At 42.3% G+C, this 24,847-nt stretch overlaps 1 protein-coding gene across 1 annotated transcript in view; it reads right to left on the bottom strand.

Moving 5' to 3' along the window:
- Positions 1-578: 578 nt before the first annotated feature.
- The window catches only part of celsr2 (cadherin, EGF LAG seven-pass G-type receptor 2), a 61,696-nt gene continuing 37,427 nt past the window's right edge, over positions 579-24,847 (bottom strand). Inside the window, exons 4-34 of the mRNA XM_042406006.1 lie at positions 23,181-23,296; positions 22,969-23,057; positions 18,206-18,363; positions 17,627-17,790; positions 17,193-17,318; positions 15,415-15,590; positions 14,503-14,682; positions 14,294-14,407; positions 13,340-13,496; positions 12,947-13,088; positions 12,714-12,834; positions 11,396-11,579; positions 11,156-11,257; positions 10,912-11,006; positions 10,210-10,419; positions 9,870-10,053; positions 8,549-8,867; positions 7,812-7,979; positions 7,585-7,708; positions 7,299-7,499; positions 7,027-7,201; positions 6,261-6,373; positions 5,872-5,954; positions 5,151-5,277; positions 4,946-5,056; positions 4,583-4,713; positions 4,404-4,489; positions 4,150-4,314; positions 3,107-3,307; positions 2,634-2,856; positions 579-996 (exon numbers count right to left, since the gene is read on the bottom strand). Coding sequence (XP_042261940.1) covers positions 972-996; positions 2,634-2,856; positions 3,107-3,307; positions 4,150-4,314; positions 4,404-4,489; positions 4,583-4,713; positions 4,946-5,056; positions 5,151-5,277; positions 5,872-5,954; positions 6,261-6,373; positions 7,027-7,201; positions 7,299-7,499; positions 7,585-7,708; positions 7,812-7,979; positions 8,549-8,867; positions 9,870-10,053; positions 10,210-10,419; positions 10,912-11,006; positions 11,156-11,257; positions 11,396-11,579; positions 12,714-12,834; positions 12,947-13,088; positions 13,340-13,496; positions 14,294-14,407; positions 14,503-14,682; positions 15,415-15,590; positions 17,193-17,318; positions 17,627-17,790; positions 18,206-18,363; positions 22,969-23,057; positions 23,181-23,296 — 4,570 coding nt within the window. The 3' untranslated portion in view covers positions 579-971. The remainder of the gene's footprint in view (positions 997-2,633; positions 2,857-3,106; positions 3,308-4,149; positions 4,315-4,403; positions 4,490-4,582; positions 4,714-4,945; positions 5,057-5,150; positions 5,278-5,871; positions 5,955-6,260; positions 6,374-7,026; positions 7,202-7,298; positions 7,500-7,584; positions 7,709-7,811; positions 7,980-8,548; positions 8,868-9,869; positions 10,054-10,209; positions 10,420-10,911; positions 11,007-11,155; positions 11,258-11,395; positions 11,580-12,713; positions 12,835-12,946; positions 13,089-13,339; positions 13,497-14,293; positions 14,408-14,502; positions 14,683-15,414; positions 15,591-17,192; positions 17,319-17,626; positions 17,791-18,205; positions 18,364-22,968; positions 23,058-23,180; positions 23,297-24,847) is intronic.

Genomic DNA, 24,847 nt, shown 5'->3' on the forward strand with positions numbered 1-24,847 from the left:
TCCTTTTTTTTCTCCATGATCTGCACATGCAGGTTTGCGCCCTCATTGATGTGAGGGAATGAAGGCTGAGCAGTGCAGAAGGCCGTCAAGTCTCTCCAGCTGTGCACAGCTGTCGCCTCGGGGGAAACATCCTTCATTAATGAGAAATAGCTTATAACAGAGCATCCAGTGACGGGCAGGTACGGCGATTCTTTCCTCCCTGTTTTCAAGTTCAGTTCATGTATCCGTGAGGAGCCTCCGCTTCTGCAGTTGGCTCGCTTCAAGGGTGGAAAACGGTCCTTCGCTCAACCGTCGTTTTTGTGCCTCTCGGACATTTTCAGGCGTGTGAAGTAGCTGAAAAACCTGAGTCTGACCTCTCGACGCAGAGCAAACCTCAGACTGGCACAAACACCAACAGCTCCAACAGTGACATAAGCACAAAAAGTAGCTATGTATGAAAAACAAGGAATTTCCCTGAATGTTTTGCAAGTCTACGACTAAATGACCCACCCGAAAAGCATGACCTCTTTATTGTTCCACAATCAAACAAAATATATATCCTGGAACAAAAAAAACACTACCAAAAAAAAAACAAAAAAAAAAAAAACCCACCAGAAAATCTGGGTGGTAAATAAAAAAAAAAGTGCATTGCTTCAAGTATGTAAACAAAATGATTTCTTTAAAGGGAGAGTGACACTCGTTCCATCAGTGTGCTTGAGCCGGGGCCAGTGCAGCGACTCCTGAGGTTTGGCACACGTGTATGAACTCTCTCACATACTCACTAACACACACACATACACACACCTTCAGAGGATCATGATGACGAGGGGGAGGAAGGGGGGGATTCCTTCTTTTTCCACTTGTTTTTTTTTTTGTTTTGTTTTGTTTTGTTTTGTTTTTTTTCAAGGGGAAGTCCGGTGCTCCCTGTTCGCAGTCGGTGTTGAGGAATGAGGCTCTATGACCTGCAAAGACACACCCCTCCGTCAGCGCGGTCACATGGAGGTGTTGCAGTGGCTGCTGGGAAAACAGGGTGGGTGTGTGAAAAGAGGAAGAGGAGGGTGAGTTTAGGATGGGATGGTGGGGAGGGGAGGGAAACAGATGCAGCACAACACAAGAAAGGACACAAAAAAAAGAAAAAAAAAAACACGTGAGGCAATGACAGACTTACACACACACACACACACACATACACACATACACACACATACACACACATACAGGCAGTGAGGGATGGCAGATGCTAAAATGATGCACCAATCTGAAGACAGTGATCCTGATTTGTTTGAATGAGGATCAGTGCTTCATGGGATAAAATTAAAGAATAAAAATCTATGATATATTTTTTTGGAAAGAGAAGGAGCAGAGAAGGTTGATTAGTAAACTACAGTTTATATTTTTTACTGTAAATAAATCCTAATGTATTTCAAGAGCTGAGTGGCTTTGAGAGACATAAATACACACGTATATGTTCATGCCTTAACCAGACGTGAGGTGCCTCCTGTCAACTGTGTGTTTGGGAAGTTCTGCTCATTTACAGCAGCTAAACAATTTCAAAGTAGGTTCTTTATATTGGACACGCAACTGCAGCTTTTTATCCACAGATCAGTGCAGTTAAAGCAGGTCAAACTCCACCATTCTCGTCCAGTGCTAATTAACTCTTTATGATTCATGCAACAGATGATAGCAGGATGACACGATGGATATTTTAAACATTTTTTTAAATTTACAAAACAGGTATTCTCTCTCCAAACCCTCGGTATCGTTAGGGCTACGTATTGAAACTTACTAGTATTGAAAACTGTCCAGTACTGAGAACTGGCATCAAATATCTGGTCAGATTTGTAATCTTCTTCATTTATTCTTGAACAGCTTCTTGTTCTGAGACAACATTTGATGTTTGAGAACTTTGTCTTCTTCTGTTACATAAAAAAAATGTTTTTTTGTAGTAAAAAATGTTTATACTTCTAAAAGTAAGGCAGAAGTGTTGTTTATCTACTGGTAAATACAAGGTGCTGTATTGGCAATAGAATCTAAAAATGTCAAACAATACTCATCTGTATATTTCGCTTCCAATGAGACAACTTTTTTCTAACAATGACTACACATATTTGCTCTAATAAACTGCTTTGGCTGCGTCTTTGCACTGAACTGGGACTGTGGATTTGTTTAACTGTATTAAAAGGGACATAAAAGCTGCAGTTGCATGTCTAATACTTCTCTATGCACCATATGAGCAGTAAGTATAAAATGGAGACCTTTCAAAAATTCTGAACTGTTCCTTTAATAAGGATTAGTCATTAGTCATTTCTGTTGCTTTACTTTAGATTCTGGGTCAATTTAAATCATTGAGTCGTTAGAACTGTTTATTGACTCTGAGGTTAATGGCAGGATGGGTGCTGTCTTCATTTGGTTGAACATTAACATTTAAGATAATTAGGTGGAAATGAGACAGACTATGACAACAAAGATCACTGAGGACAGCAGCGTAGTTTGACGCAGACAGTTAAACGCAACAATGACATACAGGAATGCAACACTGGACATGTTTACACTGACAGTGGATTGGTTTATGGATGCTTTTCCTATAAGTGTCTGAAATGTTGTTTTTGTTTTGTTTTTTTTATCTTTATGAGGCAACTTGTGTTGATACTCACTCTGATCCTGATGAGTCACCGTCCACCGTCCCAGCCTTGATGCTCATGGCGACACCGTTCAGCTGATCGGGGAGGCTGGGTTTAGCCGGGCCGGCTCGTCTGTCGCTACAGGACGACCCCTGTGGGGACGCCGTGCCTGGAGCGTTTTCACACAGTTCATTGTGGATTCGGTTGAAACCGTTCCTCTCTACGATTGGAGAAAGCTGCTTCTTCTTTAGGATCCCTGCATGGCATAAAAACAGGATGTTATTTACTCATATTTATTCTTAAAATATTATAAATATCAATGAACTCAAATAATATGGTTGAATAACTTAGTTTTACAGGTTGAACTGCACTAAGAACAGGTGAAACTATCTAAGACGACTTCTTACATGACAATAAGACACATTTTCAAACCCATTTAAAGGATAAATTGAGCAATTTAAGTAATCTCTAACTCCAGCAGGTGTTTGCATTAAGCTGAACTTCACCTTTGTGAGGGTGGGCATTGAAGTTCGGCAGACTGGGCAGCAGCACCATCATGGAGTCCTGCGTCCGGTCGTCCGATAACGTCCGGGAGTCGCGGCCGAGGCTCAGCTCAGGATTGGCCAGAGTCTCCGCAGCTGTGAGCTCGCCGTCACTCACTGCTGCTGGATAATCTCCAGGCCAGTACATCTTACTCAAACTATTGTCTGGGAAACAGAAACAAAAGGAAACCTTTAATGAACATGTGTTAAAAACATCTAACAGTAACGCTGGCAGGTTTTTCTCAAATGCGCCATTGTTCATTCTCATTAGTTTCTGAATGTGTATTTGTGGTGAAATGACATTTCATATGTCCCACTTACACATGTGCCTCTTTATTATTATTATTATATTCAAGTTATCTCAAAAATAACTAGTGATCTTTGAAAAACTCAGAGGGGTTTAACAACACTTACAGCCAAAATATTCTTTTTCTATTTCCAAAATACTCTCTTAACTGTCTGTATGAAAAAAAAAATTCTGTCTACTGCACAAAAAATGAAGATTTGTAATTTGTTTCTTAAATTGTGACTGTGTATTCTATCCATGTGGCTGAAATGACACACGTCCTTGCTCTTCACATAAAACACAGGCAAAATATGAACACATTATTTTGTATATTGTATGAAAATATAAAATATTGGAAATTAACATTAATATCTAGACATAAGATAATAATTCTAGTTCACATTGTACAAATTGAGCAAAGACAAATGTCATTTCTGGCTACCATCTTTGTTTTGATTGAGAATCGGAGCCGCAGCTTCAGTGATTGATTAAAAATCCCTTTTATCGTGCACCAAACAATATTTCTCCTCCAGATGGTTAGAAAAGTCTTTGAGGAAGGAAGGAAACACTTTCAGAACAGCTGTGTGTTTTATTTAACAACCATCTGGGTTTTCTGAAAGATTTCCTGGTAATTATTCTTCAGAAAACGCTTATCTTTGTGACTTGAATGCAACGATAAAACATGAAACTTGAGGCCGAGGTTCAGATGAGTTTTTCCTACCATGTGGTTGTGGTCTCTTGCCCACATTGGACGCCAGGTTTTCCCAGCATTCTTCCGGGGGGAGGGGGCCCTCCTCGTCTTCGCTGTCAGAGGAGTGCGTGGAGGCGTAGGAGCCGCTCTGGTCATCCTCTAGAGACAAGTCGCTGTCGGAGTCGCTGTCGTGATCTACACACAGAAACAGAAAGCATGAGTTGATGTAGTGAAACCGTCAGTGCAGGTGAACTTAATATAGAGATACTGAGTGAAGAAAATACCATCCAAGCGCTCTTTATTTTCATTGAAGAGCGACGCGTGGTCGTTCAGAGCAATGTGCGCCTGACTGTTACTTAAGCCATCGTCCCTGAAAACACAGAAGAAATCAGTTTACAGCTGCTCCGGTCAGTCTGTCAGCTAATGCTGCGTATTAATCTTTAATTTCATATTATTTTCTTACCGAAGGACGAACGGCACGTAGCTCTGCAGGCTCTTGCCACTCTGCATGGTGCCATTCAGAGACACACTGGAGTCTCCGAAGGGGAGGTGATACAATCTGCCGTCCATATAGTTGGTGTTACATTTGTAGCCCTGAAAATACAGCGATAAGACAAGTGGTTTTAAAATCATGTCAAAATAAGGTGAAAAGTTCAAACAAACCTTCTGAGTCTCAATCTTCAAATATTCAGTCTTCAATTTAACAGCCGATTTAGTTTTTTTTAGGGAAGCTCAGTGACATGTGACTAATTTGAGCTCTACTGTACATCCCGGAGGTGTCAGACTGAATGGAGTATTTTCTCAGAGTTGGCGGCGTGGGACTCACAGAGGCTTTGGATTTGATCATATGATCCGGGCGCTTGCGGCTGCAGCAGTATTTCATGGCATTCCTGGCTTCCTTATTGAAGACGATGCGGAAGAAGAAAACAAAGGGACCCTGGATTGGACGACAGAAGAAAGAAGAAGGTCAGGAACAAAAGGGACAAAAATCCACCTATCAAAGCTGTTTCAGAGGGAATCGGAGGGCTCACCTGCACACAGTTGAACCCGGCAAACAGGTAGTGGAAGATGATCATGTCACTGTTGACGGAGAGGAGCGCCAGAAAGCACGTGACTGACACCAGGAGGAGAACCCCACCTGCGGTCTTCAGGCCCGAGCTGCAGAATACGAATCACATGAGAGTGAAAACACAGAGAAGTTAGTGAGGAGCTGTCAGGACGATTTCTATGCATTCACTGACCTGAAGATGGAGGTTGACGATAAGCGACCAGAAATCATAGAAAAAAAAACCCAAAAATACAAAACTGAAAATGCTAAACTAAGAATATAATGAAGAAAAGATTCTAGAGACATTTTAGAGAAGTCTGTCTTTGCTCTGGTCTCAAATCCTGATCTGCACACTTATTATGACTCAGAATTCGAGAAGTTTTATTATTATTGAAATAATTGAGGAAATGTTTGATCTAACGTTATGTGCTTATCATTAAATGCGGGTGGAAATTCCGCCGCTGACATATTTTTAGATGGGTATTGTTCCAGATTCACTTGTTTGATAAAGTTCAAGCAGGGAACTTTTACAATTTCTACACAAATCTGAAGATAAATATGGTGATAAAATTGATAATATGGGCTACAATCAAACAAATATTATTCTCAACACCAGGAAACACCTAAATAACAGCATTTCAGCAAAACGACTCCCACTCTCTCTCACTGTCTGTCTTCATATTTGGGTAAACGTTGACACTCACACTCGAGTCTCTTTCTTCTCGATGCTGTGGTGTCTCAGCGAGCAGGAGGCTCTGGACGACAGGATGTACAGGAAGATGTTCATCTGTGGACACGATATCAAGCTGCATCACTACTCATGTAACATGGCAGGAGTTTGTGAAAGTAAACAACAACTTAAACACGTGAACTTAAACACGTGCCGGCAGCCGAACAGTGACGGGTGTGTTCACTGTGATAACGTCTCTAGTGCTGCTCGGATGAGATCATCATGAGTCAGCATGTTGGAAACACTATATAACACATGAGTGCGCGCAGTGCCGAGGATTTATTTTATTAAATGTTTTTGTGTTTACATCATGGGATGTGTGTTATTTATGACAGTCAGACGCAGAGATCCGCAGGGACTCACCGACACCACCATGGCGATGGGTCCGGCAAAGCTCCAGATGAGAGTGTCGTACATCGACAGCCAACAGAAGTCTGGGTTCCCGTAGCCTTCAGGGTCCAGTCCCACTGCCAGACCTGGAGGCGGCATCAGATTCTCCATCAGACAACTGTTCTCAGTTCACATTTACAGTATATTTGTGTTGTTTTCTCTTTGCTGTTGAAACCATTTTTTTTATCCAAAGTCAGATGGTGTAAAATAAAATATTAAGACCTGCTTTTGACATTTTGCTCCTGAGGCTGAGAAGATTGTGTTTTACTGAATTCACTTCTTTTAAATGTATTTTCTGAGTGTAATTTCAGTGTCAATGTCAGAAAATTGCTCACAGTGACAAGACTCAAACACAAAGACATCAAACTAGAGGACCGCAGCATGTTTGATACCAACTGATCAGCAAGATGCAACCAGATGAGGACACAAACTATTATGTCAGGAAATTAAGCCCATAAGACCAACCATAAACAAACAAGATGTTATGAAAAGAGTAATGTGAATTTGGTCAGTCAGAGTGTCTCTGAACAAAACAACAAAAGATTCCAGGTTTGCGAGTGCATTGACAGGCAACAATAATATATCACAATTAAATTTTGAGTTCTTACAAGTTGATTGAATCAAGACTGCTGCTTTTAGAGATTTAAAATACTACAAAACATTAACTGAATGAAGGATTTTTTCTGCTGTACAGTAGGTACACTGATGTGTTTTTACGTGATACTATGAGGGTTCGCACCGGTGATGAAGGCGGGCACTCCCCAGCCAATCAGGTAGTAGAATCTCATGGGTCCATAGTTGATGTCTCGCACTTCGCTGATCATGCGGTAGACATGCAGCCCCTCCAGGAAGAGCCAGGAGAAAGTGCAGAGGTAGAAGAAGTGCAGCAGGATGGCGATGACTGTGCACAAAAACTGCAGAGTGGCGAGGAGGAGAAACAGAGATGATTAAAACATTAAGAGATGGAAGAGAAGAAAAGAAACAGAAAGAAAAGAGAAGCAGATTCATTACTGGGTTGTCGGCATGGTTGATGCCCAGGATGAAGATGAGCTCAGAGAAGAAGAGAGCGGTGGCTCCGTTGTTGATTATACTCGTCTTGTTGCACTGCATGGCTCTCAGACAGAGGAGGAAGATCGTGGTGAGGAGGAGGAAGCCCAGCGTCACTCCCACTGTACTCCACGTCAGGATTTTGATTGGCAGGATCTCTCCGTTCTGACACAACCGACATGATTAGAAAAGTCGGAGTTGGAGTACAAAGGGGTTCAAAACTGAAGTTAAAAGGGTTGACGTCTCTCACCTCTCTCCTGGAGATGTCCATGAGCACTGCGAAGCTGGTCATGTGATAACACTGACAGCTGATGTGGGTGCTGTTTCTGAAAACCACCTCGCAGCCCTTCGCTGACCAGCCGCCATTACCGGCACTGACATAAAACACAAAGAGCAGATGATGTGAGGACAAGACTTCATCGAGTTTTCAAAGTTTCATCATCAACTCAGTGTGTATGTGTGTGTGTGCGTACTCACAGTATGCTGTGGTTCCAGAAGACACAGATGGGTTTGGAGCGCTCCTCAGTGGTGACCAGGCGGAACTGCACAGTGATGGGTTTGTCCAACGTGTGCTGCAGCAGCTCGTCGTTGTCGTGCACTGTGATACTCACCACCGGTGTGTTGATGACCGGACGCTTTGGCACTCTGAGGCAAAAAAAAAAAAAGAAATCATTAAAAGTCATTAAATTCTTTTGAAACTCATTCTGTAATTCAAGACACAAAGCGAGAGAGATCATGTGTACCACTTGTAAAAAGTACAAAATCACTCTGCAGTTAAGAACAGTGATGCAATGTCAGCAAATACATTAGATGCAGATTTTCTGATCAATCTCAAATATTAGCTGAAACAAAAGCTCCACCAGCCAAACTGAATGGGTTCAAAAAATTCTGGACTTCACGTGATCAAAGTGAATATTCAGTGATTTTTTTTTAGACAATAAATAAAAGTCTCTCCACTTGGACCTTGCAGGTATTTTATGATAAGTGGTATGAAAACCATATAACTGCAAAGTCATTGGTGTGATTTTAGGTTTAATTTTCACTTGTCGTTACATAACATACTTCTCTCTCTCCCCCAGTTTTCCCATCTGTTTCTATATTACCAACTGTCAAATAAAGGCAAAAACGCCCACAAAAAAAAAAAATCTAGACGTTTGAACATCTTTTTTTATAGTGTCAGTACATCACATTGCAGCTTCATTTGTCCTTCTTACCGCAGACTTCTCTTGTCAGGATCGTAGCTCTCTGGTAACAGTGAGGCCAGGCTGTGGAAGATGATCACGCTGGCGACGGCGTCCTGCTGGCTGTCATCAGGATGGCGTCTCTTCCTGTTGGCTGAGCGGTTCCTCAGAGAGGATTCTGGGAAGACATCCAGGTGCCTGTGGCCCTTAGTGTCCACAGGTGGCTGGAAAACCGAATCAGGCAGAGTGACGGCTGTCTCCAGGTCTACGGGACGAGGGCCCCTCAGGGACTGGTACCGAGGCAGTTTGGCTCCAGCAAAATTCATCTTTTTCAGACGATCTACAGAAATGACTGAGAACACAAACACAGACTGCGTCAGAGAGCTCTGCTGTTGAGCTCTGTGGAAGCCATCACTTGACCAAAGACTTGGAGCCTGTGTGACGGCCTGCGCTGGCCCTGTTGAAGCTCTACCGGCTCCACAGGTGCCATAATGTGGCTCACCAAGACCTCTGACCAAGGCTGTAGCCAAGAAACACTGGTTATGAATCCAAACTCCACAAATTAAACCCACAATGTTTAAAAAGCCACCTAAAAAGAGTATTTTCAGATTATTTTATTTTTTTCAATTCATTTCTCAGTTTTGAATTTCCAGAACACAGTACTTTCTGTAAATTTTATCTCCTTACAAGTGGTCTAAAAAGCTGTTTCAAAGGCTTCTCAACACTGCCAGGGCTAAAATCCAGAATCTCTTTAGTTTATTGATTTTTATTTTTGATTTGTTTATTTATTTTACCAGAAACAGACAACTTTTAAACATATTAAGTATGAAAAATCTGAATCTCCCTTAAAAATGAGAAAACACTCTTATTGTTTCTTGATTAATGTTGTAACATCTGATGTTGTGGAGAAGAGCATCTGTTAATATCTATACTTCGAGGATTGTTCTCAGTCAAACAAAGTCAGATTTTTCTGAATGTTTAAACCTAATCAAGGCAATTTCCTCTTTTGAATCTCTGAAAGTTGAAATTTTCCGATTCATATAAAGAAGTAAAAGTCTATTTTTACTGTGAAAAATGTGCTGCCCCATACATGTTGTATTTTATTTGTTCTTTTTTGAGTTAATTGTTTTTTTCTTCATTTATTTGTTCAGTTAGTCAATGGTGTCGTCTTGTGCTGCATTTTGGTGTTTATGTTTTGGAAAGTTAATAGAAAAACGAATTATAGAAGAGCATCTATAAATATCTGAGCTGTAAACTGCAAATTGCACTTCAATAATGTAACTCAAACTAATTAACCTACTGACGTGTGATTCAGAAAAGGTTATGTTACAATTAGTGGCTGTCAAACGCTCACCTATGTGTGGGGTGATGATGGTGAAGGGGCTGAGGTAAGTCTTCCTCATGTTCTGTGCCAGTGTGTTTGCGTATTCCTCGTAGTGGCGCAGCAGCACCGCCGTGCCGCCCTCCGTGTGCTGGATCAGCTCCCAGTGCTTCTGCGTGTCTGGAGACAGGATGGCGCTGCCCACACGGACCAGATTCTGTCAGAAAACAGCGAGAGATCAGTGTGACAGGCAGCCACGTCGGAGAGTGAAATGAAAGTGTGACGAATTCCCTGCAGATACAGCGAGAGAGGCTGACAAAACATTGACTTCCTGTTTGTGTATCTGAGTGTTTCTAGTCTTGTGATTGGTCACCTCAGTGAAGTGGACGTCTTGTGTAGCCGTGAGGTTGAAGCCCTGCTGGTTGCTTTCATGCTGCAGCAGACTCTGTGTGAGCCGGTAGGCCACTTTCACATCGCTGCCGTAGTACTTCTCTGTGTGCAAGGTCGCGTTGGCCAACATGGCTGCTGTCTGCTGAACGTGTCCGAAGTCAAGGAGCGACGCATTACGGGAAAACCTTTCAGACTGGAAGAAGGAAAGACGTGATGCTTAAATGAAGTTTGACACTAGCAAGCTGTTTGTCTTTCTCACCTTAAATCTGAGTTTAAGACTTGTACATATGAGCATGATTTTGTGCCACAACTAGTTTGGAAGTCAATCCTGGTCCAGTATGCACCTAAACCTTGAACCTCCAGCGCACAAACACTGAGAATGGGCTTTTCTGAGAAGTAGGAGACATCTTGTGTCCACTTTTGAAATTAAAAATATTTGCATATTCATAGATTCTTGATTTTACTGCGAGGGAAAAGCTGTAGATGTAATTATAGTAACTTTTAACAAGGTAATTTATGTTTTATGAGGAGAAAACATAACAAACATTATTATTTAAAGTATTTTAAAACATGTCTAGAGGAGATCTTTAAGTAAAAACAATTTCAAATCAGCCTGTAAGTGAAAAATGTTCTTGTGGGAATTGCAAAGTAATTTCTAAAACTGACACAGAGAGACGCTACACACCAGAGCTTTCAGCTTGCTGAAGGTGACAGAGGTGCAGTTGAAGAGATTGGGAGGCAGCCAGCCCTTGTGCTCATCACAGTGGCGGACCGCCGTGCCTGAGAAGGAGGAGAGAGAGAGAGAGAGAGAGAGAGAGGAATCACATGAGGGGCGAGGAATAGACTGCAGCTGAGAAAGGGCTTGAGGCATCTTTCATATTATCCATTATTATATGGTAATTTGAAGAGCTGCTGAAAAGCCATCATACCCAGAGTTCCCTTGGGACAGGGAACTGCTGCAGGGAGACCAAACTTAGTCCTGGGCCACCAGATTCCAGCCTCGATGGCCTGAGGGCAGCTGTCATAGATTACTGAGAGGAAGGAGAGAAACGGAAGGAGATGATGAGGATGGAAATGGAAAAAACTGTTAATATGTTTGTCGCTATAATGAATCAGGGGTGTTAAATTTTAAATGACAATAACTTGACAGTTATCACACGTATTCTGACCTTCACAGCCGTTAGCAGAGACCTCAGCGAAGGGGTTGTCACAGTGGTCACACTGGCGTCCGATAACGCCGGGTTTACACTGACACTGGCCGCTCTCTCGGTCGCACGCTCTGGAGAAAGAGCCGACCGGGTAGCAGTCACACAGCAGGCAGGTGTCGCTGTCTTCGGGGCGGTAGTGGTTGTCCTGGAAACGTGGCAGGAGAGAAGAAGTGCTGATTAAGTATTTTTCAGCCTCCTTCATTTTCATTTACCTCCACACACACATTCCTGCCTGAGTGCTACGACAAGCTCCAGCTGCTTGTTCAAGAACACCTGGAGTTTCTCAGTCACAGTTTCCCTCCTTACATTTTTTTTATTTTAATTCCACACTACAAACTAATCCTTCACAGGATTGGGGTGTTAACGAGTGACTAAATATGGTGTACTCCATAAAGTCAATACACATACACTGAATCTGCTGACAAACGTGAAAATAAATAAACTGTGAATGGAAGAAGAAGGAAAAAAGCTGACAAGAAGAAATTCCTCACTAAGACAGAAATACTGGATGAATGTATTGATCTGGTTTATTTACAATTCATCCTCTAGATCCAACGTACAGTCATATATTAAGCAATAAATGAATGGAATTCACTCCCGAGACGGACCACCAATGATAATCATGCATCTGGTTTTAAACCATTTTTGAAACAGCATCAACTGAGCAGAGACTTTGGATTAATTAATTAATTAAATGTTGGCAGTAGAGTCTTTGTTATTATAACATTGACAGATTTGGGCTTTAGTGCTTGATAAATACACAGTTTTTTATCGTATCAGAGATCATCTATGTGCTTCTACTGCAAAAGACGTAGTTTATGTTGTATATGAGGTTATACTGTGTGCATGTTATATACTCTATGTCGTGTTTTTCTTGTTTCGTGTGACATTGTAATGGTTATCATCTAATTATGTCATTGTGAACGTAATTCTTATGTGGACACCGGGCAGAAAAGCTGCTGTAACAAACAAATGTTACCCTCCAGTGTCATTTTTAGCCTCCCTCTCTGCATTTATGTCATTTTATTCTATTTCAATATTCAATATTCTATATCTATTTATACTCCCCCTCCCTCTTTTTTGTCTCTTTTCCCTCATGTTTGAAAGGTCATCATACTCATATGGTGTTGATTTTGTCTTTTATGTTCATGCTCTCTTAAGAAGTCAAAACAGTACACTGTGACAATTATAGTATATAGTTCTTACTGTATGTTATTAATATGTTGCCTGGTACCCGCACACTTGTCTATTTGTTACAGTGTGATGAACGCACACTCACCTTACAGCGACACTCTCCACTCGTCTTGTTGCAGTCAGAGTCGAAGCCCTTATCTGTCTGACAGCTACAGGGGCCGCAGGTCTTGTGACCCCACCAACCTCTGGGACACGGCAAATCAGTCCTGCAGGGAAACACGTGATCAGTTTAAGTGCAGATTGATAAAACATACAACACAGGAGGAACCGTTCCCATTACACACACGCAGTTTAACAGAAATGTGAGTAAAACCGTACTTTTTCTCGCAGTAGTGGCCAAAATAGTTGTTGGGACAGTCACAGGTGTAACCGCGAGAGGAGCTCAGCTTCCTGGTGCACGTCGACTCGTGCTCACAGGGGTTCAATGCACACGCGTCAGTGCAGTTGGTGCCAAAGTAGCCTGTAAAAAGGTGAAGCACGGGACAATAGATGACTTGGTGTTACTTTATTATTATGTTTAATGGTAAACTAAACATCTTAACTGAGCAGGTGAAGACAGGAAAACAAATTGCAAAGGTTGAAATAATATTTTTAAGGCAATGACAATGGATTTAAAAAAAAAAATCAAAGTATATTCCTGAGTAGAAAAATGATTCTTGTGATGGGATGCAATGTGTGAGCTTTGTTCGATCATGGTTGCTGCAGACTGACCAGTGAGGCAGGTGCAGGAGAAGCTGTCCCAGTTGTCGCTGCAGTAGCCGTTAAGAGGGCAGGGGCTGGAGCTGCAGGGGTCGGGCACGTTGCAGCCCTGCTCCACGTTGACCTTTCTGGCCTGAGACATGCTGAGAGCCCCGCCAACACGCAGACCCTGCAGAGAAACAAACACAATATACCTTCAAGGATGTACAACACAGATATGGGTGTTAATGTGATGATGATGATGTGATGAAGGATGTGTTCACATGGGACGTTTGATATATGTCTCTCTCATTACATGACATTTAAGATATCTGCTTTGTGGAGATAGCAGAGTGTAATCCACTTACTTAAGTGCATGTTGTAAAATGTTCAGATTGAAAGAGGAAATTATGTCATGTTGGAAAAATGCAACTTTGGTTTGATTTGCTGAAACGGGCTGCTGGAATATGCTGCAAACACAGCGGTTACTTTTTTCTGTGTGTCTAAAAACATTGTGATGTCGCCTGTATAAATGTTATGCGTTATGCAGTAGATCAGTCAACCTGCTCTCCATCATAAGCTCACAATGTTAAAACATTTTTCAAACACTGGTCAGTGAGCATGATTTCAGTGATTTGCAAGTCAAAAGAAGTTTATATTTCTGGGTTAAACTTGGTTAAATTAGGCTGAAAAGTGATAGGAGTGAGGATTTTTTTAATACATTTACAGCACCAGTCGAAAGTTTGGACACACTTGCTCATTCAAATGAATGGAAAAGTGTGTCCAAACTTTTGACTGGTGCTGTATATGTAACCTAAACATCTAAAAACCCCTTTCTCAATCAAATTGTGCCAAATCTAGATGCTTTTAAACTTTCAAAACACCAAACCAAAACCAGGTGGGTTGCTCACTAAAACAATTTAGATATGCTGCTTTTAGACATTATCAAAAATGCTGATATGAATGGGGTTTACAGAAGGGGCGGACCTGTATGCAGCCACGGAAGCCATGCTGAATTTTCCCATCGGGCCTTGCTAAACCACCAACGCTCACAGTCTTCAGCTTGGAGTCCCGCAGCTTCCCGTCCACCTCCATACTGGCCTGAGAAGGTACAAGACATTTGTTTTACAGCTGTAAAACTACAAAAATTTCTCTCATGTGATTTATAGCGGCATCAGCAGGCTACAACAACTCACCAGGTAGAGTCCGTGGTCTAAAGATAACACGGCTTTGTGGTGGCTCGCTGCCCCTCCCATACTGCTGATATCCAGCTGCAAATGATGCCAGTCTCCATCGTTCACCAGCACCTCCTCCACACGGGAGAGAGTCGAATCTTCCCCCCTGTGCAGCCCCATCAGCACGCTCCCCCCACGCAGCTAAGAAGGCAAGGAAGAGAGCCGCAGAAAAGGGAGGAAACAGCAGGAGGGAGAATGAACCAGTGTTCAATAACAGAGGAGGGCAGAGGAGGAAAAATAGAGACCACCAAGAATCAGCACTGCAGCACATGACGAACAGAAACATCCAGCTTCGACAGCCTTTTTTTTTTTCTATAGTCAAAGTTCAAACCTCCCATTGTGGCACATCACAGGTGTGCTGAGCTGCAAATAGATATCGGACAGTTACGCAACATTAAAGAGGCGTCAGTCTAGACGTGCTCAAAAAGTAGCTGAGCAAAGGCCTGAAAATGTCAACTCCTCAGATGTTGAGTTCATCATGTTTTGTCTTTGTATCCTCTAATAGTCAGTGACGTTCTGCAGCTCAGACGGCCAACAGGTGGAGCCGTGTTCCCACAATGTTTAGTCTTTTTGAAACTTCAGGTGAGGATTGCTGCCATGCAATCATAAAGAAATGCAACCTTTCTGTTGCAGAGTGTACATGCTAATACTTCTAATCAGACTCAAGGACCACCAAAAACAAATATAATAATCACATTTTTTCTTCCTAATTAAAGTATCCTGATACTCATAAATAATTCTTTTTACCTTTAAGGACAAATTGGCATTGTCGTGTCTTGCAGCATTTCTGTGACACTAACATAATGTATGATGCAACTTTGCCTCAAGCATTTAAGTGAATGTCTTGAGTTTTTGTGCGTCTGTGTTTCTCACCTGCAGTGTCAGGTTGTGCTGTAGGCCGGAGGAGATGTGCAGTAGGGTGGCGCTGGCTTGACGTGTGCGGAACATGAGTTCCACATGCCAGGGGACAGAGGCCGCCGCCGCCACCGCCGCCAGGTTGTTCCACTGCAACAGGCTGTTACCCAGGAAACGCTGCGGACTGGCCATAACTACGGTAAAAAGGGGAGAAAGGAAAAAAATGACAAATATAAAGAGAGAGTAAGAGGTTGGAAGAAGGCAGGAGTGACGCAGCTAAATGAGGACAGAGAGTCTCACAGTGGGTGACACGAGACGGTGAGTCATTACTGTCAACCAGCAGGTCCAAGGTGTTCTCAGATCACATCCAAGTTACCACATCTAAGCAACTCTCTCCTCATGAGGGTACAGACATCAGAGATAAAAAGAGTCCTTGCTTTAGTGCACTCTGTGGGCTTTTTGTGGCTGTCTGAAATCAAATCAGGTGTTCCCAGAAAGCTCTTATCTCTGGCTTCACAAACCTGCACCTGCACTGAGCAGCGGCTTTTTTAAAAAACACGTTTCAAATGCTGGTACATCGAGGTATAAAAGTTAACACAGCGTATGATTAAAACTCCCACTGATTTTCACATCTTTTGGTGTGATTGTTAAGTTGCCTCATTTCCACTTCAGCGTCACTGCGCCCGTGTTCTGACTCCAGGGTCCACATGTTCTCTGAAAGAGAAGCTTTCTGGCCCTTTCACACATCAAGGAGGTGACATGAAAGGACACGTTGCCCCTGATGTGCATCAGTTTCGCTCTCATTAAGCCGTCCCTGTGGGAAGTGAAGAAAAGCACCTGAGTCGCCCGGATCCAAATGATCGATTAGTGGCGGCTAATAAACTTGAGGATGTCATCGTTGGCTGTGGAGAGGAGTGAGATGCAAAAGGAGAGAAAATGCAAATAATGTGATAACATGTAATCACACTGCATTATGTCCCACTTCTACACTCCCATCCTCATATTTTTTCTTCAGATTTGGGCGCTCTATGCAACAAACCAGTCCTTATTCAAACATCCATCTCTACTTCAATGCAAAGCGACTTCTCACACCTCCTTTAATTTCTGATCTGCATGAAAAGAAATGTAAAGCTCACTCAAATAAATCTTCCTCTTCACTTGTTCCACTACTAAAAACAAATATGTTTCTTTTTGTTGGTTACCCTCTAACATGGCTCGTTTCTCTTCCTCTGTCTCTTCTCAAATTGCTGTAAACCATAAATCAGCACAGAAAACAGCTGCAGCGTATCAGGTGGAACAAAAACAGACACCGGAGAACACAGGGACAGAAACTGAAGCTACGTACTGTATGTCTACAAAACTCAGAGTTCGTTTAAGAAATAGTCTTAAATGGCTTCAACATCATGTAAGCCAGAGAAAAACTCCCCCTCAACCAGTTTGATACTCACACTTGATGCTGATTCTGACTGACATTTGACATTAAAACTACTCTAGTGTAGACTATCCATGTCTAAAATCAAGTCTCAGGATTCCCAGAAAGCAGCAATGACTCCACTGAACACAGCTATTTTAAAACGCTTTTGGGTTTTTATTTTTAAATAAAAACGCACCAGTTTCTGCATTCATGAGCTTCTGTTACTGTTTCTGCTCTGCTTATAATCGACCTGATGGATGACAGCTTCATACTCAATTCACAAAGACGGACAGTCTTGGGTCAAAACTGAAGACAAATCCATGTCGGCTCTCCTCTCATGACTGAGCGCTCCCAGCCTGATGAACCAGACTTTTCTACTCACCTCTTTCGCAGTTTCGTCCTCCAAATCCGAGCGGGCAATCGCAGCTGAAGGAGCCCCACAGGTTCACACAGGTTCCTCCGTTCAGACATGGGTTGTTGTTGCAGAAATATCTTTTGGCAGAGCATCCTAGAAGAGGGAGAAAATGAGAGGACTATCTATCCGTTTGATCTATCCAACCTCATTATTTCATCAAATTAGTAACGAGTCAGAGGGTAATAAAGTATTCATAGCAGGTACAGTGATCATTTCCCACTGACTCTACTTCCCTGCTGTGCTCATTACAATCAGTGTTATTTTCTTTGCTGTGCCCGTCTCTCTCACTCGGCTGCTCTAACAGTAAACATTGTTTGACTGCAGTACAGTCACAGTTTTAAGAGATAAAGTAAAGGATAAACTGCTTTAGACGCCAAACAGCAGGTCAAAAAGCCGCATACCTGGCATAGTGCCATTGTTAGCAATGAAGCTGGCCATGTCAATGTGCTGGTTGTCGATACGCAGGTTCTTCATGCAGCCCACGAACTGGTGGTTGAGAACAGGAAAGTCTTCCGGGAGCTTGGGGATCCCCCCGAGGAGCAGAGGGCCAGTCAGGTCCAGCGATCTGACGACACAAAACACACAAACATTTACTCATTCTGGAGTTTTTGCTCTGCCTGCCTCCCCAAAAAAACATCATCAACACTAACACAGGGGGGAAAAAAAACGCATAAAAAATTCATCACAGAAATAGTTTTGCAGTGTTATTTTTCCCCCTAGAGATGAAAACAGTAAAGAAGGATAAACATCTCAATAAAGAAAAAAAGCTAAGCTTAGCTAACACCCTGGAGATGTGCAACTTCATTTCATAACAAGTTTACTCTCTTACTTAATGAGACGGCTGCAAAGGAATCAATTAAATTATTGAAGTCAATACAGAAGTAATGAGCGAATATGAAAAGCAAAGAGCAAATTATTTATAGAATTCTTTTACTTTAACAAAGGAGGATCCTTTATTTCCTAATGAAAGAACTGCTCACTTTTTGGATCCTGATTGGCTGCCCTGAGCCGAGCAGGTGTAGTTTCCGATCATGTGACCAAACCTCAGAGCCACAGAAGAGTCGCAGTTGTCCACCGTCACTACCACGACCTTCTGGTCCGAGGGGCCCTGCGGCAGGCCGGCCTGGTTTAAGATGGGCTGTGGAGAGAGAGACAAACTCATGAATATCAAGATAAATTATGGAACAAGTATTAAGAATGTATAATCCCTGTATTGTACACAATTTAAGCCTTTGCGTACACTTGAGAATCTATTAAACTTTCTAATATTTGTGGATGACACCTTTTTGGTTTCCATCCAACTGAGGATTTAACGAATGCAATCTATGATTTTTGTGTTTTTGATGTGTGCTTTGAGAGAACACTGCTTCTGTCTTCGACCAATATTACAGTTTTATTTTAAGAGGTTTCATCAGTATGCACAAGGATCTGGATGAGTGCAGTAGAAACAGTACAAATAGATTAATTTAGATGGACAAATAACAGTTTTTTTCATCCTATAGTATTATATTCATTTAAAGAATTCCCAAAAGATTTGTCAGCATAAAGACCATGAAACACAGAAGAAACAAAAAACCAGTAGTGCCACGCTGCTATTTTTAAGACACTGAAGTATTTTTGGTCACTCAGTATTTATAAATAGGACTCAGAAATAGGCTGTTATGAAAATATCTCATTATTCTGCAGCTTCTAATAAAGGATTAATCCATAAAGCAGCACAAAAACTTCTGGGAATCTCAGCCAGTGCTGAGCTGTATGTAGCTTTATAAGCCAGATTAAAAACTGGAGCTTTGAAAGTGGGAAACAACAGTCAAATAACCTATGGCATCACACTTGGTTCATTTCCCGTTCAGCTCCAGCTTGCTCATTTCAACTGTTGTTGAGCATTTTAATAATTCATATCACAACAGCTAGAGCTAAAGGCAGACACGCACATGCAAACACACACACACACACACAAACACACACGAGAAGGGATTGCTCTCTGCAGGACATCATGCCTGTTGACAAAGGATCTTCTTCATTGTTTGAGAAATCAATGAGGGGGAGCCACAAAAGGGGGAGGGGTCTGCGGGGGAGAGAATAATGATCCTGTCAATAAAAGGTCACGACCTCTTTTCAAACCGGGCAGCTTCTCTGAGGTCATGTAGAGCTCATATTAACCCTAAGTGTGGGTTCGAGCTGGTGTTGCAGTGACCGCCCTCACACAGCTGACCGACTCGGCCGCCTGCGGGGTGGACGGGCTGCTGAGCTGTCAGCTGGTCAGACGGGATTTAGCAGGAATTAGCTCGTCTCATGTGCAGAGATGATATGAAGAATGGGCTTCATTACTGATGGCTTGAATACACACATAAGGTGTCTGTTTTTATTGTCTGGCTATTTAGTTCTCTGTGAGGTTAAACTAAAATAGATTGAACCTCAGGAATGATAATTTCCTCATGTCTCTGCTGGCTGTCTGATCCCTTAATTTAAAAGCTCGGAGAAGCGACGCCCAGCTATAGACACACAGTCTTTAGCGGCTCTGTCACAGGACTTTTATTAATACAAACCACACTTCGTCAAGCAATACAGTCAAATATAATTTCAGTCCAAGGCACAGCCACCATTTAATTTCTCTCAGATGATTTTTTCATTGAGCAGATTAGATTAAATCTCTGCGAGCCTTTAATAATGTGACTCTGTAACAGAGAGGCTGCAGTTCGTTAAATTCCTGCACTCACTTTGTGTCTTGGGATCAGCGTGTCAGTGATATGAATAGGATGAGGCCGATTATAACCCTTCATCTGTCTGCCTTCTCTCAACACCTCACATGAACTGTGTCACAACTCGAGACAGGAGGTTAGGGTTTGGGTTCGGTTAGGGGCCACTGGTACTGTGTGAGTACTCAAATATGCACGAGCAACAAGTTCCTCCTCAAGCTAGCTTGAGAGTGTTGGTTATGGACTTTGAAAAAGAAATTAATATAAGAAGGGTAAAATAAGAAAGAAGTAATTATAGGGGGATTATAAAACACCTAAGGGAGAAGTAATCCGTTTTATATGTCTATGTGTGTATATATCTTGTCACCGAAAAAATGTTTTTGGATGTTTTAGGGACCTCAGAAGGGTTAGGGTTAGGAACAGAAACATCTCACTGTGCTGTTGTTGTATTACTGAAATATGTGCGACATAGAAAAGAGCGATAGAATAAGACTTTATTGTTTAGCTTTCTTGCAGAGAGGATTGATACTATACTCTCATAGTATCCAGTCTTTGTGCTAAGCTAAGCTAATTGGCTGCTGGCTGTGGCTTTATATTTACTGTACAGCCATTAAAGTGATATTAAGCTTCTCATCTAACTCCAGGCAAGAAACCATATAAGTGTATTTCCCAAAATGTCCAATTATTCCATCAAAAATATTTTATTTTAACATCTTAATATATTTTAATATTTTGTTGTCCATTCCAAACATTCTAGCCAGATTACTCCTCAATTTGTGGATCATGTGACATAACCATGATGTCAAGTGGATGTTGACTGACTCACTGGAAAGCTGATGAGTCACCTAAGAAGATGAAGACGTGCTTTTCTCAGAGATACGGTTAGTATTTTCAGAGCTCAACTGGCAGTCCACAACTGTACCAAGATATTTGAAGTGTTAAATTATTTTTGACAAGTTGTCAGTCAAGTACAACAGGTCCTGTCCTCAATATCCAACACTGAAATGTTTAGCAGATGGAAACAGACACAGGAGGTGGCTTTTATTTTTCTAGTTGATGCTCTTTGAGGCCAATTTGTTGCAAATTTGTTGATGATGAAACAAGCAAACATGCCGTGTGAATTTGCCAAAGGTGAAATCATCCGACATGCTCTTTTCCACGGTTTTCCCTTCGCTGTGAAAGGCCTGAAACAGGCAACGCTCCATATTGGACGCTCCTTTCACTGACCTCTGCTGTCATCAGTCACGGCTGTTGACTCTCCATTAATGACTGTCTGTCAGGACGTCTCTCTGCCGCACAAAACCCCGTCCTGTCAGCGCTGATTGGAACGTACATATTTGCTCAGGACCACATTAAACACCCGCTCTCACCCGACGCTACAGGGGATTATGGGAATATGAGTTCCCTGTCACAGAGGTTGACAGGAGTTGAGCGGGGAGGAGCATGGCAGTGAGCAACACAAATATGGGATCTAAGATTGACTGGAAAAACCATAGCAACAAGAGGGGTCGGTCCTGAAGCGCGGCGTCCCCGTTCAAAGCCCGAGTCAATACTTCTCTCTGCTTTTCTTTACCCTCCTTTCGCTCCTCTCCTGCTCCGCTTTTCTGTCCTCGTCGGAGAACAGAGAGAGAGGGGCACCTTCCCCGGGGCCGCATCATTCACTGCCCATGGTCCCAAAGGAAGCCGGGCCTAACACAAAGGCAGCGGTCATTGCCATTCTCCACAGTCCCCCACTTCCCTGAAAGCCACATTTCAATCTAAAATGTCCCCCTCCCCATCCCCGCCTCACCCTGCCCCACCCCCTGCGGACAGGGACGGGTCAGAGCGGGCCACCGTGGGATACCTCCAGAGGGAGGAGCCACGTTTCTACCTCAGTGACTCACAGGATGCGGCGAGGATTAGTTCAGCTACGACTGGAGAAGGAGCCTGACACACTGGAGATGTTTAGTACAAAAACTATGTTATGTAGTCAATATGATGACGACACATGTAACTGTCAGAAAATCTGCTCTAGTGCTGGTACTGTACACGCAATCCTCACACTGAAAGGACAGAGTCATCCTCAAACACCTACAGATAGAAAACTGCCAGGTCAGAGCAACAATAAGAGAATCAGAGACTCATCGGATTTTGTGCCCGACTTGATTAATGAGACTATAATGTCTCGCTGGCAAAGAACCAACAAGTTTACACCCAAAAGTCGACAAGATTCTCCCCGTTCATCACTTCTGCTGGCTAAAATCTGACAGGGCCGTGTTATCATAGACACTGAATAGAAAATGTTCCCGGCGGGGATGTTGCCTGGCAACATCTTTATGATGCAAAGTGACTTCCTCAATAGACTAAAATGTGACATCCTGTGTGTTGTGTGTCCCGGGTGGGAGTGGGAAAGTACAGAGACAAACAGCTCCATACATTCCTCACTGATTGAGTTGTTGTGATGCTCGTAAAGAGAAATGTATTAGTCGAAACATATTTAGTCCGATCTGAGCATGTCTGTAATAACACGCTCTGTGGCTTTCAGTCAATCACCACCCCTCCCCTCCCCTCCCTCTCTCGTCTGAGTCTCTCCCTCCGTCAGTGTCTAGTTGGCACGTTGGCTCTCTTCCAGATCATCAGCCTGTCAGCACTGATTCTTTAGTCTGACAGAGCAGCAGCACTGAAGAGGCACAACAGCAAACTTACACAGCTCAGGGTTTCCAGTCTACGCTCTGGTTTACACCCACTACAGTTATTCCTCTATGGAAGTCTTAAACAACAGCTTTTTTAATGGGGAAGTATGTAAGTTGTCTACACTGTCTGTTGTCTATAGTGGGTGAAACCTGTGACCTGATTTAACTCTGCATGTCTTCAGTATGTCTGGTATCACACTGCCACACCTGATGAGTGCAGACAGATCTAACCTTAAAGGCATGTCAGCTATTGTATAATTAAAAGAAGGAAATTAACAGGTAAACTTCACTCGTGTACCAGTAAGTGGCTGCTGATCATAAACCAGTCTCTAGATATATATATATGTTCTCATGATATATTCTGAGTTGTACCTTGTTGTAGTAGTGGACCTCCACCATGTGCCACTGGCCGTCACTCACACCTCCGAGGACGAACGGTGAAACTGTAGTCTTGGTCTCACCTGGAAAGCAATCAAAGGTGTGAATTACTGCAAGGCACTTTGTCCAAAAATGATATGAAGGGGAAAAAACATTTCACAGAAGGTCATAGTGATTACGGTTAAATAAACAAATAACTGTCCTACCTGCAGAGAAGGTGAGCTGTATCTGTTCATTGATGATTTCCATGGCGATGAAGTCGTGTTTCTCATTGAAGCGGCCGTTGTAGAGTAACAAACCGTTGGGCTCTTTGGTGGCAAATCTGAAAAAAAACCCAAAAAACTATTCTATTTAATTTTTATTCACTGCATAAGCTCATCACTGATAACATATTTATTTGAGGGAAGGCTGATGACATTTCTTTTTTTTAAACTGTCAACAAATCCCACAAAAAGGCCAAAACAACCACTGCTTTGTCCTCCTAACAAGTATCGTCAGTGTAGATGACAGTTTCCTTCATTGCTATGAACATGTGCACTGCTTTCTATTTTGGGATACACCACATACACCGTCCTGTTGTTGTAAATACTCACAAAAGTTCCAAATGTGTATTCATCCGCCCCAGAAAATAGTCACCAAAAAAAATGCCCCGTTCACTCCAGTTTAAGTAACATTTCCTAAAAACGACAGTGCCCCGCTGTTTTAGGGAATGACTGAGCTTTTTCTAAACATTAAACTACATATTTAAAAAGCATCTTCAGTAAGAGTGAACAGAAAGTGCCAGAAACAGGGTAGAAAAATCATAAAGTGTTGAGAGAAAGTATTTTCATGGAATTTGTTGAAAGTAACAAAAATATAGAATAACATCAGCCATAAGGACATACAACATAAGGATACCAGATGACATGAGTGCTGTGCAAAAGCAGATGCCGCTCGCCGTATTTCATGTTAACAGAGAAAAGAAAGAGGGCAGTGGGTTTGACCTATTTAAAAATATCCATACTGTCAAGACACCCAAGAACAACTATACCCTCACATTCAACATGCTTTCCTTTCACACTGGACTGCTCTTATACACACACACACACAGTAATGCCATGTAACTTACAGTCGTGAGGATGAGATCAAGATTTAACAATGCTGAGCTTTTGCAAAGATCACTGAACAAATAATGAGGTTAATCATGAGCGCAAGGCCAAGATGGAGAAAAGAAAAAGAAAAAAAAGAGTCATATTTGCAGCACAGATACGACCAATGACACAGCCAAGACATACGGAAACGGCACGCTGTGAATAGACATCACTGAGCCACATTAAACGACACACTGCAAAACAGAGACTAGAAAACTAGGGCAATGTCAAAGCAGCAGCGCGGAGGAACGCATGACCGCAAGTAAAGAAGAAGCACGTAGGAAAAGACAGTTCAGAGTAATGACAATGACAGCTTCAACATATATTTTCTCATAGAGGAAGAACACAGACAGCTGCCACTGCTGTAACCACAACCTCAGTTTCACATTTCTTTTTGCTTCTTGATGGTGAAACCAAAGCGTCTAGTGCCTTGTTTAATGATCCTCGCATATTAATGCACATTTTAATATATCCGAACGCACATATTTCAACTCTGGGACCAGACCGCCGACGGTGCCTCGCTCTCTACCTGGCATCAAACTATGCGGTGGAGCACATGTTTAAAAATATCACATTTTACCTGTCAGCTGTGGTCTGTGGTCGTAAATCTGATCTTGTGGAAATAGGTCACTGGCATGTGTGAAAGTGTGTTATAATGAAAAAAAACAAGCACTAACCACTGGATTTATTCATTATCAGTCCCACCGGGGACCAAACAATGAGTCTCCTGTGCACATCTGCCA

This window comes from Thunnus maccoyii, chromosome 3, assembly GCF_910596095.1.
Source record: "Thunnus maccoyii chromosome 3, fThuMac1.1, whole genome shotgun sequence".
NCBI classification, from domain to species: domain Eukaryota; kingdom Metazoa; phylum Chordata; class Actinopteri; order Scombriformes; family Scombridae; genus Thunnus; species Thunnus maccoyii.